General features: G+C 36.4%; 1 protein-coding gene across 8 annotated transcripts in view; it reads left to right on the plus strand.

Annotated features, from left to right (window-relative positions):
- Positions 1-19,641, plus strand: part of LRRC49 (leucine rich repeat containing 49) — a 160,322-nt gene that overhangs the window by 118,132 nt on the left and 22,549 nt on the right. For all 8 annotated transcript variants that reach the window (XM_047737731.1, XM_047737726.1, XM_047737728.1 and 5 more), the window contains 2 exons: positions 8,621-8,858; positions 17,345-17,530. In XM_047737731.1, the coding sequence (XP_047593687.1) occupies positions 8,621-8,858; positions 17,345-17,530 (424 nt within the window). The remainder of the gene's footprint in view (positions 1-8,620; positions 8,859-17,344; positions 17,531-19,641) is intronic.

Below are 19,641 nucleotides of genomic sequence, written 5' to 3' on the forward strand. Positions count from 1 at the left end.
TTATTCTTGTAGACAGCATATAGTTGAGTCTTGTTTTTGAATCCATTCTGCTAATAACCACCTTTTAATTGGAGAATTTTATCTATCAAATCATGATAAGAAAGCACTTAATTCTGTCATTTTGCTCTTTGATTTCTGTCATATGTCTTTTTTGTTCCTCAATTCCTCTACTACTTTTTTTGTGTTCAAGGACTTTTTAGTGTGCCATTGTGATTCTCTTCTCATTCCTTTGACTGTATCTACTTCTTAGCTATTGTCTCAGTTGTTACCCTGGGGATTACAGTTAACATCTTAATTAATAATATAGGTTAATAATAATAATAGGTTTACATTAATACCAACCTAGTTGCAATAATATATAAAAATTTTGCTCCTATATAGTTTCACTATGTTTAGGTTATTATTGTTGCAAATTTCATCTTTATACATTATGTGTACATTAGTATAGATTTATAATTATTATTTTATACATTTATCTATTAAATCATATAGAGAAAAAGAAGATTTACCAGTCAAAAATAGTTATACTGGCTTTTATATTTACCTATGTAACTACCTTTCCTAGTATTATTCATATGGCTTTGAGTTACTCTCTAGTGTCCTTTTATTCCAATCTAAGTGACTACTTTAGCCTTTTTTGTAGGGCAGGTGTACTAGCAATGAACTCTCACAGCTTTTGTTTATCTGCGAATGTCTTAATTTTCCCATTTCAAAAAAGTGCAGCTTTGCTGGATACAGAATTCTTGGTTGCAAGTTTTTTCTTTCAGTACTATAAATATAGCATCCAGCTGTCTTCTGCCCTCCATGGTTTCTGATGAGAAATTGGCTGTTGTTGTCACTTCTCCTTTGCTATTTCAAGATTCTCTCTTTGTCTTTGCCTTTCAACTCTTGGAGATGACTGCTTACGAAAGAACTTAACAAAGCCCTTATTCCCCCAACCATCTCTTTCCCCAGCCTCTTTTTTTCCCTCAGGCTTTTTGCTCTGTCTGTTGTTTGTCCTATGTGGTGCACCTAATACACTTTCATGTTCAAATGTTTTCAACATAATCTCTTCCAGTCAAATGCCACCTAAGAAGCCACCACTGCCTACGGCAAGTTCTGAGGCATTTGAAACAAAGGCAGGCTCTTTAGTTGATCCTTTAGGGAACCACTAAACATGTCAAAACACACAACCCCAAGTTTTTGAGAATAAAGTATGTATTGCTCTTTCTGGAACCTACACGAAGAAAATGGGTGCCATCTTCAAAACCACCACTGAGCTGGGGAATAGGGGATGTTAACAGGGTAAGTCACAGTGTACAGAACTCTCTTATTGAAATCTGGCATCTTTTTTCTTTGCTACACATTTCTCTGGTTGTCATAAATTTTTTGTTAGATTCCAGAGCTGTGAAAAAGTTGACTCTGACAGCTTTTGCTAGCATATTTATTGCTTTTGTGGAGGAAATGAACTGTAGAGTTCCCTATTCTACCATTTTCCCTGATTGGAACCCCAATTTTGCTATATTCTATGAGCTATACTTTCACATTTCAATTTTAATATTATTTATATCTTTTCTATAGCCATAACATTGTCAATTGCTAGTTTCTAAAATTGAAAACTAGTAACAGTGTTTTAAGTTTCTATGATTATGTAACTGTCTTACTTGAGCATTAAGTAGTGTACTATAGTTATATTTCATTTTCTGCTTCCTAAACCATTCAAGGGAAATACTCTTAGCATCAAATTCAAATGACTCCCTCTTCACCACATTTCAAAACATACTACACTTCAGTTTGCTTCCCATTTGAGCCATACTTTTCTTACATAGTTTGTTTTTATCTGGAGTTTCAGATTGTCTGTCTGAATTTGTTTTTGTCTGGAATTTCAGATTGCCTATCTCAATTGCCTTTATTATTGTTGTTGTTGTTGTTGTTGTTATTAAACAAAGAAATTTGTGCACCTTCTTGTTTATCTATTGAATGGAATTTACCCTTCTTGAAGCCTGCTATCTGCCTGACCTGATTTAGTCTTATGATTTCCTTTTGGACCATTGTTTACAGTTTATTATTTTACTTTGTTTTATTTTATTTATTATTTTACATCATATTACTAATAGATTGTTTTTGCCTTGTATCTTTCTAATATCTTCAAGTACTTCTGTCCTCAACCTTCTAGGTGGTAGAGTTACTCAGATTTTAGTCTTGAGCCTTCTTTTCACTCTCTGCTTTCCCTCAAGCAATCTCATAATGTCTTTGCCTTTAAATAACATTTGTATCTTGAAGATACCCAATATATATATATACCAATATATATACCTTCTTTTTTATGGTTTACCCATGTGGGTTGTATTTAAGCAAAAACAATCCTGTACTACGTTGAGATTATTAAAAATCCTCCCATTTTGTCTTCCTTAAGATTTAAAATTTGGCTTTTCATATTTTAGTTTTTATTATACTTGGAATTGATTTTCAAGTTTGAGATTGAGGTCTAATTTGTTTGTTTTTCTCCTATAGGAATAACCAGTTGCCCCTACCGCTACATATTGAGTATTCTTTTCTTCTCCCACTGATCTGCAGTGCCACTCGGCCTGTGTTATTGACAGTGGGAGAAATAGGGGGTAGGGTCCTTTTACAGATCTTCAATTAAAGCCCCTGTATTTAGTCTTACTTCCACTCCCGTCTTCTATCATATCTGTTCTTTCCTTCCCAAAAGTCCTAATGGGCAGTTTGGCTGTCGTCTTTATTCTTGTCCCTAGTGCATATTCCAAGCGATAACTTCCTTTGTTTTTCTTCATCTTTCAGCATTCTTTACTTTCCAGCTTACAGAAATTTTCTGAAGCTTCTTACAGCAGATTGTCCATCCCCTACCCCCAGCTGTTATACTTGGCTTTTATGGGTTTGCATCAGAATTACTTCAGTGGGGTTTTAGAGGGAGATTTCAAACACATGTGTTCAGTTTTTGTGCTAGGTTATCTGAAAGTACATAGTGAAATGTTTTAAATTTTAGAAGTTGTGTTACTATATTCTCTGTCTTTAAAAATATAATTAAATTTCATCTTTCTAAAATGATATAAGCCTTACTTTTTCTGAAGGTAGAAAGCTAGAGGGTCACAAAGTCCCTTCCTGAGGGTTTCAATTTGTTTTTTAATGCTACATAAGTTTTTCCATTTTCAACAATCCCATTTATAGTCTTTAGTTTTTCATAATGCCAAAAAAGTGGCTAATTCTTGTGTTAGAGTGTCTGTGACCTTTGGCTTATAGGTGTGTAACTAAATGCCTGGAAACAAGTATCCATGAAAAAATTATAGGCACATAAAGAGAGGAAATTCTGTAAAACTTTGGTATATCCCATTAATGATTTCACTTTTCACTGTACTTGGGACAGCTCTACAGTAAAACGACATATTGCAGATTTCTTTCCCCTGCCAGAAATGGGAAAGTACTTGGTGTAATGTTTTCTTTGCTTACATTGGATGCATGCAGTGAAGCTGGTTTATTTTTGGTCATTTCCTGTCTATGAAGACTGTGGTACTTTAGCCAACAGTACCATAATAAAATATAATGCTTAAAATGAATTTCCACACCTATGAATGTTGTAATAGAAATTCATAAAATACCTTATTATAGGAATCAGCACCACTTATTCATCGGGAAAAGAATCTTCCGAAATATTTTAAGTCCTTCTGTTCTAGCTTGTTATAGAAAGCCTAAAGATTTTTAAAAACACACCAAAAAACCCTGTAATCCTCTGAAATATTGTCTTTTTCTTCCATCTAGGCATTTAAGAGTATATTCTTTTTTTACCGTGGCTTTCAGGGACTCATTACTTTATTGCATTAAATTAATTACCTGCCTTTTCATAGAGTCCTATTTTTTTTTAAAGATTTTATTTATTTGACAGGCAGAGACCACAAGTAGGCAGAGAGGCAGGCAGAGAGAGAGGAGGAAGCAGGCTCCGCATGGAGCAGAGAGCCCGACGTGGGGCTCGATCCCAGGACACTGGGATCACGACCCAAGCCAAAGGCAGTGGTTTTAACCCACTGAGCCACCCAGGCCCCCCATAGAGTCCTATATTAATCAAGAAGGCATAGAATATTTTTCTGACTCATTCTATATAAAGATCAAGTTGATTAAATGAATATTTGTACTTGTAATTAACCACTTGATTGTGAAGGTCTTGAAGAGAATTCCCATTTGATGGCAGACTGCCTACTGTTCTATAAATATTTGAGGTGGGAAATATACATGGAAATGTATTGGGCTTCATGGGAAAACAAATTTTAAAACACAGATCCTCCATAGAAGAATGCCACATTTCTCAGAATGTTAATTTAGAGTAGACAGGGTTGAAAACAACTTGATCCAGTCGCCTCCTCCAAAAACTAAAAGCCACATTTGATCCTTTCCTCTCCTTTATTCCCCAATATCAGTCACTAAGTTCTGCTTTTATTTTTTCTTAAACATGTTATATCTATGTTCTCTTCTTTTACTAATAATAATCACTAAATTGTATTGAGCTGAGCATGAGATACGGTTTTGAATATTTCTAGTCTATAACAACCTTGAAAAAAATGTATTATTATCACCATTTATGTACAAGAAACTGAAACTACAAAGAAACTAGATCACTTGCTCCCGAAGTCCTCTATTTATCACTGGCAGATCTGGGATCTGAACTAAGGTCTGTCTGTTGTTCTTGCCCATTCCATTTCCACCACTATGACCTCCTCTCTCTAGTCCACATCATAGCACAGCTTTTCCTACTAATCTCTCTCCAACCCACCTCTCCCTGCTACATCTTCCACAAAGCTGGCCAACTTATCTCTCCGAGGTGGATCCTTGAGGATCAAGAAATGTCTTGTTCATCTTTGCAACCAGCACCAACACTTCACTTCATGCATGGCACATTGAAGGTGCTTAAAAATGTGCATCAAATATAGCCCCATTACCTTTTTATTTTGCTCTTTTATTGCTTTTTCTGCTCCTCAACTTTATTGGATAAAATCTGATGTTTCAGCTTCATCTTCAGCTATGACTCTTCCTGTGTGTTTCAGTGTTTTAGCCATATTGAAATTGTTTGTAACTGAATATGTTTTATGTAATTAGGCTTCTATTGCTTTCTTCATTTAGTTTTTCTTACCTGAAGCTTGCTTCCTTCTTCTACTTCTGGTGATATTCTACTGTTCCTCTTTGAAGGACCAGTTCAAATACTACCTCCTTTTGAAAGCTGACTTCTCCCCACTAGAAAAATTCCTTCCTCTGTATTCTCATAGTATATCATTTAAATACTCATTATATGAAACTGAGCATATTGTATTATAATTAATATATATATTTGTCTTGTTCTCTAGCTTCATTCATATTGGGTCCTCTTTAAGGGCCAGTAAGTCTTCATTTATTTATCTTTATATCCCCAGTGCCTGTCATAATACCTGACACATAGTAAGTTCTACAGATAAACCTATTTGTTTAAGAGAGGTTGAGGTCATTTCAGTTTAGTTATATTTCATGTGTTTCTTAAATTAATTGCAGAGTATGATTAGAGCAGTTATATTTCTAGGACTATAGCCCTATAGTCCTAGTGAGGACTATAAAAGTGAGGAAAAGTTTTGATATACTCAATTGTATGTGATTGCTGTATGGAATGTCCTTATCAATACAGATGAATTAGTTGCCTATGCCAGAATCCTTAGCAGTGCCCTGTGTATAATGGACTTTCAGCAAATGTTTGCTGAATAAATGAACAAATGAAATAATATGTATGTATGTATGTGTGGCTGCAAAAAAATGTGGACACACCAGCCAAGCACACAAGGAAAACTGGAGAGACAATCCCCAGCATACAAACATTTTTAGTAAACTTTCCAAGTAATTTTTTATGCAAATCAGAGCATACCTTCCCCAAAGAACAGGTTCCTCTACTCTATAGTGGCCAGAGTTTGAGGCAAAACTCAAGCCTCGTTCAGAAAATAACTGAAATGGGTTAGCTCTTATGTGACCTGTTTAACAGGTGCTACATTTCCTGTTTGGAAAGATGAACCTTTCTATAGCCCAGAAAACCCACCATTTGTTTTTTACAGGATGCCCATGTGAAGTCTTTAGAGGTTAGAGATGATTTCTGCTTTCTTTTGTAAACGTATTACTATTTTGCTGAGTTTAGGCTTATTTATTATTTCACTTATTTTCCCAATAGTTTGAGAAAACTTTATGCAAAATAAATAATCCCTTTCTGATGAAAGACTTTTATCTTGGAGTTTATATTCTTTAACTTTTAATCATATGGAGAAGAAAAAGAAAGGCAAGACACTTCCAAAGGATTTATTCATAGCTCTGATTACTTATCATTTTTACATTAAAATAAACTTGGTTTGGTGGGTATCATGGTCAGTAGGCATCACTGTATCAACTTGCTAGGGTTTTCGTTTGTTTGTTTCTTGACCTTATTTCTTCATTATTTGCCTTTGCCTCACCTGAGAAAACCTGGCTAACCCTTATAAACTGTATCTGTATCACTGATTCTGTGCCTTTGCTCAAACCACAGCTTATACTCAGAACACCCTTCTTGAGATTCAATAGGTGGTCATAAAAAACTTCATAATTATCTCACTTCCTTAATTCTTTCAAGAAATATTTACTGAACACAACATGTGCTAGGAGCTGTGCTAAATGCTGGATCTACTAATGCAAACTTGGAGTGCCCAAGGATCACATGTTTGGTGAGAGACAGACAAACAGGTAATCACCATACAGTGTGCTAAGTGCTGTAACAGGGGTATGCACTCTTCAGCAAGCTTTCTCTATTTCAGTGGCAGTGAAATAGAACTCTGATCCTTTATCTTATTCCAGAAATGATTGTGTGCTTTACGTAGCTCAACACAAAGCTATCATACAAAGTACAATATAAGGAACTCTTAATTCTGTCTTATTTTCCTTCTGATATCAGCTTTTACCTATATAGGATTATAGGTTATTCAAATACTACTGCTCGTTGAATGTCTAACTACTGTCATATAATCATTGTCTTAAGCACTAGTCTGGCAAAAATAAAGACTCTTTGTATTTTCTTGGTTGCGTAGTCACTTCAAATTGACTATTATTACCCAGCTTGTCATTGTATACACAGATGTGTTACAGGTTAACTGGTGCCTCCGACAGAAGTGCACATTGTCCAGTAAAACATAGTAAAACAACAAGGTAATTGTTTGTCAGTCTTCTCCTCCAATATCAACAATATAAAAAATTTGAAGATCTTTCGTAATTCATTTAACACACATTGTGGAAAGCCCATTACCAGGCCCCAGAGCCCCAGAGATGAGGAAATAATAGTCTTTAGCCTCAAGGAATTCACTGGTAGAGAAGACAAATTGTACACATATAATTATGATGTAGTAAGAGAAGTAATATATTGGAGGAATATATAAAAGCTCACAGGAGCACAAAGGAAGGCAAAGTACTAACATTAGTAAGGGCAAATAAATACCACTAGAAAGCAAAAATAGCAGAATGAAAACGTAAAGAACAAAAGAAAGCACTGTTTGAATTTTAAGATTGGAAAATAAATAGTTATGTCTCTGTTCACAAATCAGAAAATTTGAGTTGGATTGAGCTATTTCTTTTCTTCTCTGGCTATCATTTGGGTACCTTTTGCAGAAAATGTAGCCCCTGCTTTGGAAATAGCAATAGTTATCATTTTCAGCAGAGTATGTGAAGTGATTTTGTGTATATGTGTGTGTGTGTATACATATGTAGAGAGAGAGATTAAATAGTGAATTATTTCTCATCATTTTTTATTTCAAAACGGAGAAGAAATCTTTATTAATTTTACTTCTTGTAACTGTAGTATACAATTGAAAATGTCAGACAACGTTGAGGTTTTAAAAAATAGGAAGTTGAAGTTACCCCTTAATCTAGCTTCTGAGAGGTAAACTATTGTTAACAGTAATTATGTGTCTTCCCAAGTGTTTATAAATATATTTTTATATTATATGGTTCTTAATATAGAAATAGTGTTTGGTAAAATGCAGGGTTTTTTTCTGCTAGAGAGTGGAATACTTTATAGATTAGGAAAACATATTTGTACTAACATGAAAAGATATCCCCCCCAAAAAAGACATCCATGATATACTAAATCGATTGTTTTAAAACTAAATAGGATATCCATTACCTTTAATTGATATAAATAATTTGGGTTTAAAGTGGTCTTTTTTTGTTCACATGTGCCTCTTTTTGAATTAAAATGTGTAACTAGAAGAATACAAAACTTCCCAATATCTTATTGAAATTTAATCTTTTGTGTTCTGGGTTTAGTTATTGAAGCAAAAAAAAGAAAATGAATATAAAATTTCAAATACCTTTGCCAAAACAGGGTTGTTGTTTTTTTTAAGATTTTATTTATTTATTTGACAGAGAGAGATCACAAGCAGGCAGAGAGGCAGACAGAGAGAGAGGAGGAAGCAGGTTCTCTGCCGAGCAGAGAGCCCGATGCGGGGCTCGATCCCAGGACCCTGAGATCATGACCTGAGCCGAAGGCAGCGGCCCAACCCACTGAGCCACCCAGGCGCCCCCCAAAACAGGGTTTTATTATCTATTGTTTACTTTTCATGATAAGACTTTCATTAAAATTATATGTTGCATTTTCCAGGTCTCTGGACTCAGGACTCAGCAATGCTTTACAAGGTTTATCTGTCACAGATACACACCTTGTTGAAGTGGATGGGGACACACTTTCACTGTATGGCTCTGGAGCCCTGGAATCTCTTGATCGGAATTGGAGTGTTCAAACAGCAGGAATGGTGACAACAGTGTCCTTCACTTTCATAGAATTTGATGAAATCGTCCAAGTGCTTCCCAAATTGAAGATTAAATTTCCCAATTCTCTGGTAAACATTTCCTTTTAGTAGTATATTTGAATAATTCTCAGTCATGACTTGTGTGTTCAGGCCAAAGACCTGTTTTAACTTTTATTTATGCAGTTTCTATCTGGCATGGAGACCAAGGTTTTGTGTTGATTTTTCTGGATCTGGGATTTAAATTAGTATTCATAAATGGCCTTGCAGTTTTCTGTTAATATTAGAAATTATGTCTCAAATGATTCTTTATGGAGTATAAAGGACTAATATAATTTTATTCGAATTATGTGTTGCCACTTTACAAAGCATTCATCAGGACCTCACCTAATCCTATATTATGTATTCATTTATTCTACCTGGTATTAATGGGACATGTACATTTATAGAAAATTTTTACAGTAGTTCCCTAACAACACTTAAAATAATTTTAGTAGCTCACTTAAAATTAGTTCGAGAAGGGGAAAGTGGTTGAATAGGAAGAACCGAAGTTCACCTTGTCCTGTGGATATAGCTAAAAAACACCCACATCAGTGTAATAACCCAGAAAATGACCTGAAGACTGGCAGAACAGACTCTCCATGGCTAAATGTAAAGAAGAGGCCACGTCGAAAAGGGTAGGGAAGGCAGAGACGGGTTGAAAGATAAACAGACCTGTGGAACTGTCCATGGGAGAGGAGAGGAACAGACCCGCCTGGCAGACAACCCAGGCATGGGATGTGCACTGGGAAGATGAATCCCTATCACATTTGGCTCTGAAACCCAGAAGGGCCTAACTCCATGAATTCTTCCAACCAGTAGTGCTTAACACCTGGAAATTTAAAAATAAGGGAACCCAGCTCTGGGAGAGCCAGTGGACAAGAGAAAACTGAATTCCCACCCTTAAAAAGATAGCACAACAAACCTCTCCACTGACATACAGTATAGAAGCAGCCGTTTGAAAAATATCTGGGATATATGGGAAGGAGATGTATTTACTGGTCTCAGAAGAATACGTGCCAGAGGGGCAGGGATCTTTTGGAGACTGTTCCAAGAACAAAAGAGCTGGCAGGTGACATTTCCCTCTCCCACTCCACAGCCTAGATACAGATACCTGCAGAAACTAGCACAACACCAACATTCTCCACCTACTTTGTGAACAACATGCCCCATCCCTGCATACTTCTATGAACATGCCCCCTCCATCCTAGCCTGGGCAGGAGGTTTCCTGAGTTGCTGCAGCTCCCCTCCTGCGGTGGATGGATGCAGACCTTGCTGGCACCATGAGCCCTTCAACTGCACTCTCCCACAGGACCTGCCCCTCTCATATAGCCCATTCAAAGCGGTGCCACAAGCCTGGCACTGTGCAAGCAGTCCCAAAAGGGGCCAACACCACTCCAAAGTAACTCCTGCCCTGGGCAGGGGGAGCATAAACATAAAACCAATCTGTGGCATGAGCAATGGGTGGGCGCAGATACCAGGTCTGACTGAAGGCCTTGCCTACCAATGAAAGCTGCTTAGGGGACAACACAGGGAAAGTGCCCTGCAGTTCAGTGCTACTGTGTCTCTGACAAACACCTGGTTTGACTCAACTCAAGCCCATGGTGGCCTCAGACTGGCCCACTAACAACACAGGGACTAAACTCTGCCCACAACAGGCAAAGAGAGCCATTGCAGATGACTGGAATGAAGGGAAACACAGCTCAGCCACAATAGTAGGGCACGTGCAACACACATAAGAGATACCACTGAAGCACTGGGTTCTGGTGAACGGGATATTGCTCTGCAAGGGCACTAGAGGACCTCTTCATAAGATGGCTACTTTCAAGAGCAGGGGATGAGCTGACTTTTTCAAGACACAAAAAAACCCAGACACAGAGAGTTAGACAAAATAGGAGACAGAGAAATATGTCCCAAATGAAAGAACAGGACAAAATCACAAGAGAGCTAAGTGAAATGGAGATAAGTAATGTATCTGATAGAGAATTCGTAGTAATTGTCATAAAGATACTCACCGGACTTGAGAAAAGAGTAGAGGACCCCAGTGAGACCCTCAACAAAGAGATTAAAAAAACATAAGAAAGGAACCAATCAGAGATGAAGAACTCAGTAATTGAAATTAAAAATACACTAAATGGAATAAATAGTAGACTAGAAGAAGCAGAAGAACAGATCAGCAATCTGGAGGAGAGAGAGGGGAAAGCAATCAAGCTGAACAGAGGAGAGAAAAATAATAATAAAAAATGAAAATGGACTAAGAGAATTTAGCAACACCATCAATCACAATAACGTTCATACAATAGAAACCCCAGAAGAGGAAGACAGAGGAAAGGGGCCAGAAAATTTATTTCAAGACATAATAGCTGAAAACTTCCCAAATCTGGGAAAGAAACAGAAATCCAGAATCAGGAGGCATAGAGATCCCACAACAAAATCAACCCAAGGAGGTCCACACCAAGACACATAGTGATTAGAATGGCAAAAAGGCATGGTAAAGAGAGAATTTTGCAAGCAGCAGGAGATGAGAAAACAGTTACATACAAGGGATACCAGCTGATTTTTTCAGAAGAAACTTTGCAGGGCAGAAAGCATGATATATTCAAAGTGCTAAAAGAAAAAGACCTGCAACCAAGAATGATCTATTCAGCAAGGCTATCATTCAGAATAGGAGAGATAAAGAAATTCCCAGACAAACAAAAATTTAAAAGAATTCATGGCCACTAAAATAGCCTTACAAGAAATGTTAAAGGGGACTCTGACTGGAAAGGAAAGACTATAAGCAGGAGTAAGAAAAGCAAGAAGCACAAAAGCAGTAAAATTAAGTATATCCATAAAAATCCGTCAAAGACTCCAAAAAAGGATGTAAAGTATGACACAATATAACTAAAATGTGGAGGGGAGAGGAGTAAAATTTCAGTGCTTTTACAGTAGGTTCAAACTTAAGCAACCATCTACTTAATAGAGACTGCAATATGCATAAGATGTTATGTGTAAATCTAATGTAATCACAAATAAAAAATCAGTAATAGATATTAAAAAAAAATAGAAAGAAATCCAAGTATTTCACTAAAGAAAGTCAGCAAATCATGAGCAAAAAGAGCAAGAGAAGAAAGAAACAGGAGGAACTGCTAAAACAAACATGAAACATGCAACAAAATGCCAATTAGTACTAGCCATCAATAATTACTTTGAATGGAAATGGACTGTGCTCCAAACAAAAGATACAGGGGGGCGCCTGGGTGGCTTGGTGGGTTAAAGCCTCTGCCTTCGGTTCGGGTCATGATCCCAGGTCGTGGGATCAAGCCCCACATCGGGCTCTCTGCTCAGCAGGGAGCCTGCTTCCTCCTCTCTCTCTCTCTCTGCCTGCCTCTCTGCCTACTTGTGATCTCTGTCTGTCAAATAAATAAGTAAAATCTTAAAAAAAAAAAAAGATACAGGGTGATTGAATGGATAAAAAAGCAAGACCTGTCTATATACTGCCTACAACAGACTCTTTTCAGACCTAAAGACAGCTGCAGATTGAAAGTGAAGGGATGGAAAAGCATTTATCATGTGAATGAAAATGAAAAGAAAGCTAGTCCACATCATAGCACATATCAGACAAAATAGACATTAAAACAATGACTGTAACAAAAGTCAGAGATACTATATAATAATAAAGGGAAAAATCCAACAAGATGTAACAGTTGTAAATATTTATCACCCAACATGGGAGCACCCAAATACATAAAACAACTAAAAACAAACATAAAGGAAGTCATCAATAGTAGTACAATAATAGTGGGGGACTTTAAAACCCCATTTGCATCAATGGATAGATCATCCAAATGGAAAATCATCAAGGAAAAAGAGGCTTTGAAGAACACATTGGACCAGGTGGATCTAACAGATATATTCAGAACATTTCATCCTAAACAGCAGAATACACATTCTTTTCAAGTGCAGCTAGAACATTCTCTGGAATAGATCACATATTAAGCCAGAAAACAAGTCTCAACAAATTCAGAAAGACTGAAGTCTTTTTTTTTTTTTCATGCATCTTTTCCGGCCACAACACTGTGTAACTAGAAATCAACCACAAGAAAAAATCAGGAAAGAACACAAATACATGGAGATTAAATAACATGCTACTAAAAAATGAATGGGTCAACCAAGAAATCAAAGAGGAAATAAAAAAATACACAGAGACAAATGAAAATGAAACACAGTGGTCCAAAATCTTTAGGAAGCAGTAAAGGCTGTTCTAAGAGAGAAGTTTAAAGCAGTACAGGCCTACCTCAGGAAGCAAGAAAAATCTCCAACAACCTGAGCTAGAAAAAGAACAAAAACCCAAAATGAATAGAAGGAAGGAAATAAATTAAGATTAGAGCAAAATTAAGTGAAATAGAAATAAAAAACAATAGAACAGATGAATGAAACCAGGACTGCTTCTTTGAAGAAAACAACAAAATTAATAAATGTTTGGCCAGATTCATGAGAGAGAGAGAGAGGACTCAAATAAAATCAGAAATGAAAGAGGAAAAATAACAGCCAAAACCACAGAAAGAACAAAGGATTATAAGAGAATATTATAAAAAAATTATATGCCAGCAAACTGGATAACCTAGGAGTAATTTATAAATTCCTAGAAACATATAAACTACCAAAACTGAGTCAGGAAGAAATAGAAAATTTGAACAGACTGATTACCTGCAGCAAAACTGAATTGGTAATCAAAACCTCCCAACAAACAAAAGTCCAGGATCAGACAGTTTCACTGGTGAATTCTACCAAACATTTAAAGACAAGTTAATACCTATTCTTCTCAAACTATTTCAAAAAATAGAAGAGGAAGGAAAGCTTCCAAATTCATCATATGAGGGTGAGCATTACCCTGATACCAAAACCAGATAAAGATATACAAAAAAAGAGAGCTACAGACCAATATCTTTGATGAACATAGATGCAAAACTCATCAACAACAAAAGACTAGCAAACCAAATCCAACAATACATTAGGGAAAAAAAAATCATTCACCATGATCAAGTGGGATTTAATCTCAGGATTGCGTATTCAATGATTCTGTATTCACAGATCAATCAACATGATACATCACCTCAACAAGAGAGAAGATAAAAATCATAAGGTCATTTCAAGACATGCAAATAAAACATTTGACAAAGTACAGCATCCACTCATGATAAAAATCCTCAATGAAGTAGTTTTAGAGGGAACATACCTCAACATAATAAAAGCCATATATGAAAACCCACAGCTAACATCACAGTCAGTGGCGAAAAACTGAGAGCTTTTCCCCTGAGGTCAGAAACGAGACCAGGACGTCCACTCTTGCCACTTTTATTCACGAATATTGGAAGGCCTAGCTACCATAATTAGACAAGTGAATAAAAGGCATCCATATTGGTAAGGAAGAAGTAAAATTTTAACTGTTTGCAGAAGATATGATACTATACATTAAAAAAACCAACAAAGGGGTACCTGGGTGACTCAGTTGGTTAAGCAGCTGCCTTTAGTTCAGGTCATGATTCCAGGGTCCTGAGCTTGAGCCCCACATTGGTCTCCCTGCTCAGCAGGGAGCCTGCTTCTCCCTTTCCCTCTGTCTGCTGCTCTGCCTACTTGTGCTCTCTGTCTCTCTGTCAAATAAATAAAATCTTAAAAAAAAAAAAAGAAAACCCAACAGATTCCACCAGAAACTACTAGAACTGATAAATGAATTCAGTAATGTTGCAGGATAAAAAGTCAATATACAGAAAGCCATTGCATTTCTATACACCAATAAGGAAGTAGCAAAGAAATTAAGAAACAATCCTATTTACAATGGCATAAAAAATGATAGAATATCTAGGAATAAATTTAACCAAGGAGGCGAAAGACCTTTACTCTGAAAACTAAAACATTCATGAAAGAAGTTGAAGATGACACAAAGAAATGGAAAGGTATTCTGCGCTCATGGACTGGAAGAAAAAATATTGTTAAAATGTCCATACTATCCAAAGCAGTCTACAGATTTAATGTAATCCCTATCAAAATACTATCAGCATTTTTCACAGAGCTAGAACAAACAATCCTAAAATTTGCATGCAACCATTAAAAAAACCAAATAGCTGAAGCAGTCTTGAAAAAGAAGAGGTCTCACAATTGAAAAACTGGAGGTATCACAATCCCAGATTTTAAGATATACCACAAAGTTGTAGTAATCAAAACAGTGTGGTATTGGCACATAAATCAATGGAACAGAATAGAGAGCATAGAAATAGTTGATCTTTGACAAAGGAGGCAAGAATATACAATGAGAAAAAGACAGTTGTTTTTTGTCAGAGAGAGAGGGAGAGAGAGCGAGTGCAAGCAGACAGAATGGCAGGCAGAGGCAGAGGGAGAAGCAGGCTCCCTGCCGAGCAAGGAGCCCGATGCGGGACTCGATCCCAGGACGCTGGGATCATGACCTGAGCCAAAGGCAGCTGCTTAACCAACTGAGCCACCCAGGCGTCCCGAGAAAAAGACAGTCTTTTCAACAAATGTTGAAAAACTAGATAGCTACATGCAAAAGAATGAAACTGGATCACTTTCTTAACACTATAAACAAGAATAAACTCAAAAATGGATTCAAGACCTAAATGTGAGACCTGAAACCATAAAAATCCTAGAAGAGAACAAAGGCAGTAACTTAATTCACATTGGCTGAAGCAACTTCTTTCTAGATAGGTCTCCTGAGGCAAGGCAAAAATAAACTACTGGGAATACATAAATATGCTATGTATATTTATTGGGAGTAAACTGCTGGGAATATATAAAAATAAAAAGTTTCTGCACAAAAAAGGAAACAATCAACAAAACTAAAAGGCAACCTACTGAATGGGAGAAGATATTTGCAAATGACATCCAGGAAAGGGTTAGTATCCAAAATGTATAAAGAATTTATACAACTCAACACCAGATACACAAATAATCTAATTAAAAAATGGGCAGAAGACATGAACAGACATTTCACCAAAGACAAGCAGATGGCCAATAGACACATGAAAAGATGCTCAACATCACTCATCAGCAGGGAAATGCAATCAAAAACACAATGAGATATCACCTCACACCTGTCAGGATGGCTAAAATCAAAAAGACAAGAAACAAAGGTTTTGGCTAGTATGTGAGGAAAAAGGAATGAAGGCTTGTGCACTGCTGGTAGGAATGCAAATTTGGAGCCACTGAGGGAGGAAGTATGGAGACTTCTCCAAAAGTTAAAAACAGAACCACTCTACTATCTGGTAATTGAACTACTAGGTATTTACTCAAAGAATATGAAGAGACTAATTTGACAAGATATATGCATTGCTATATTTATTGCAGCATTATTTATAATAGCCATACTATGGAAACAGTCCAAGTGTCCATCCACAGATGAATGGATAAAGAAGATGTCAGTCCACAGAAGAATGGATGTGTGTGTGTGTGTGTGTGTGTGTGTGTGTGTTAAAAATGGCAAGATGTCTTTCTTTTTATGACTGAATGATACTCCACTGTGTGTATGTATATGTGATATATATAAGGATATATGTGATATATATAAAGGCAAAAGAAGACAAAAAGACTCTTAACTATAGAGAACAAACATGACTACCAGAGAGGTGAAAGGGATTGTGAGTGCCTTTACTGTGATGGGCACTGAGTAATGTACAGAATTGTTAAGTCACTGTATTGTACACCTCAAACTAATATAATACTGTATGTTAGCTATACTAGAATTGAATTTTTTTTTAAACGAGGTTGAGAAATTAGCTTTTTTGAGTTTTTCCAATTAGCTGTTTTTGGTACTAATACATTACTTATTAGTACGTTATTTGCAGAAACTGTGAGTTCTCCCTTGAGTTTTTATTATTGTTTTTCTCTGTTAGCCAAGTGATTTCCTTCACCTGCTCTCTTCTAGTTCGTTTTCTTTTGCCACCTTATCCTCACTAAAGAAGACAGATGGAAATAGGGACAATATGTTCAGAAAGGAGCATCCAGTTACACAGAAAGAACACTTACAGTAGCATTTCAGTTTTAGTGATTTTCTTGTCCCATGGCCAGTTTAACTAGCCTGACTAGTAATTGGCAAGATACAGGTAATAACAACTAATCAGTTCTTCTCAGAACCATCGTGAGCCCTGTATTCATAAAGTTCAAAGTTTTATTTCTAATCTTTCCTTTGTAGATTCAATTTCAGTATAAAGCATGTAAAATCATCGTAATGCCTGAAAGTCTGAATTATTGTATATTTATTTAATTTTGAGGAGCTTAGTTTGCTAGTAAATGGGGAACATCCTTTGCAGATGGGGAATCACTTTGAATTCAATACTGGGTGGATTAATGGATTTCATCAGTGATGTATCAGATGGACTAAAATGAAGTAAATTTGGTAGATGCAGTTGTTTTAATATAATTGAAAACATACTAGTTAAACCTAAAGTTTACAGACTTCTTGGGGAACGGTCACTGAAACTTTAATGTTAATATTTTAAGATGGTTAAATTCAATGTTCAGCTCTTTTTTGTGTTTTATTGTTGCAGCACCTTAAATTCAAGGAAACAAATCTTGTCATGCTGCAGCAGTTTAATGCCCTAGCTCAACTGCGCCGTGTCGACCAGTTGACAATTGATCCACAAGGAAATCCGGTTGTCAATTTCACACTCTGGAAATACTACGTACTGTTTAGGCTGAGCCATTTTAGTATGCAGAAAATAAATGGAACAGAGGTAAGCTAAATATAAGCTAGCTGTAGAATCAAAATATTCCTTTTTAGGAGAAGTAGCCATAATAATGGTCAGGAAATTCAGTAATCATGAAAGAACTTTTGAGAGATATTATGGATTTTCCCCAAATCTTGGCATTTACAATGTTAAAAAGGTAAAGATCAATCAAAAAACTTCTAAAGCACTGAACAGACTTTAAAAATAATAGCCAAATCATGGTGAATAGCAAATGCTTTTACTGTTCCTTGTAAACATTCAGAAAAGTAAAATATTGGTAGGATGACAGTTCAGGAAAGAAAAAAAAAAGAACACCTATGTAGGTACTATGATCTTAGTATTCTTCAAAGTGTTTTGCAAACTGCCAGACACATGAGAAGGATGGGGAAGTAGTACACAAAGGTCAGCTGATAAAGGTCATGGTAGAGGGAGGAATAAAGTGAGAAAAAAAAAAAGAATGTATGCAGAGAAAGAAGAATAATTTTAAAAGAACATATGAGAAGGAGAAATAAGGAAGAAAGGCAAAAGAAGAGAAAGTAAAAATGAGAAAAAAAGGAGTAAAACGAGCATATGTAAGTGTCTAGACTGCTTTGTTAATAGTTTGTAACAGCTGCCTGTGGATTACCTGCTCTGTATAACTCAGGGCTAGAATATTATTAGTGACAGTTATTTTTCAGATTGATTTTGCTAAGCTTGTCGCAGGAATAATTTTCCTGCTATACAAAGACCATGTTCTCTAAATACTATTTTGGAAGAAAGGAGAGAAACTATACTTCTTCTTCTCCTGTGGAATTCCTGCACTGAATTTAAATAATCCTCCAAAGAAAGAAGTTCTCTAATATGACTGTTAATACTATTACAATTATCTCTTTAAAATCAGAAGACCTCCTTATTGTAAAATGAGCTATAATCAAATTTGCCAGCATGATGATAATAGCAACTGTATTTCCCTGCAGCTGATGCTCTACAAGTACCTCTGGCCTAGCATTCTAAAAATCTAATAAGAGTGTTAAGAGACTGGAGATCTCCGAGTCAGTGTACAAGTGAAATTAGCATCAACCATGCTAAGGGTCATGAGTAAAATGTGGGACAAATCTGGAACCTTCAGACTACTAATTTCTCCAGCTAGTTCCCAAGAGATTTGTTTCAGTCTTGTGTACTCTTGTGTATTCTCTTGGTACTTCCCAGAGAGGTTGTGAGTCATTGATCAGACCTAATAATTAGTCCCAAAGTTTCCCAAAGCTACCTTGGTGTGGAAGTAGAATAGTGATTTTGACTATGGGTGAGTGTTCTCCTTCATTAATGGCCAAACTGTTGACCCCATTAACCTCAGTAGTATATTTACCCAGACATGGATCACTACTAGAGATGTACTAAGTATGATAGAACCTTGAAATAGGAGGAATGGTGCAGTATAATTACATAAATAAAGAATTATAAAGAACCAATATAACTTCTTCTAATTTAAAATATCAATATATCAAATATCAAATATCAATATAACTTCTGATTTAAAATTTCCTAAAATGTCAATGCCCAGGATATTTGACCCTTTATTAACAGTCTAAAATAAAGCTGCTTATCTCAACCTTGACAATATGTAGTAATATTATACTATATATCTACATATATTGCTTGCGGAAGAATTAAATTTGAATTGTGCGCATCAAGAAGAAAAGATGGAGTAGTGGCCTGCACTGGCCACTAGGTGACTATGTTAGACCAAGTAACTTCATTGTCAGCGGAAGGAAAGATCTGAGCAAACAGCAGCCTCCTTAACTCTGAAGGTCTTAGGAAAAGTGTGAGACTGCACTGAGTCATGTGTGTAAGATGCTTGGGAATTGTGGGTTTATTTTTTGGAGCGGGCCTGTGAAATGTATTACAGCTAGTATTAGTGAATGTTTTTAAGTTCCAACATTTGACTATACCAGGGTTTCTCCACCTCAGCTCTGTTGACATTTGGGGCCAGGTAGTCCTTTGTTGTGGGGGCTGTCCTGTGCAATGAGGATGTTTAGCAGCACCCCTGGCTTCAACCCACTAGTTTCTAGTAGCTCCCCTCTGCCAGCTGTCATAACCAAAAATGTCTCCAGACATTGTCAAATGTTCCCTAGGGGCCA

The sequence above is a fragment of the Lutra lutra genome, chromosome 7 (assembly GCF_902655055.1).
Source record: "Lutra lutra chromosome 7, mLutLut1.2, whole genome shotgun sequence".
NCBI classification, from domain to species: domain Eukaryota; kingdom Metazoa; phylum Chordata; class Mammalia; order Carnivora; family Mustelidae; genus Lutra; species Lutra lutra.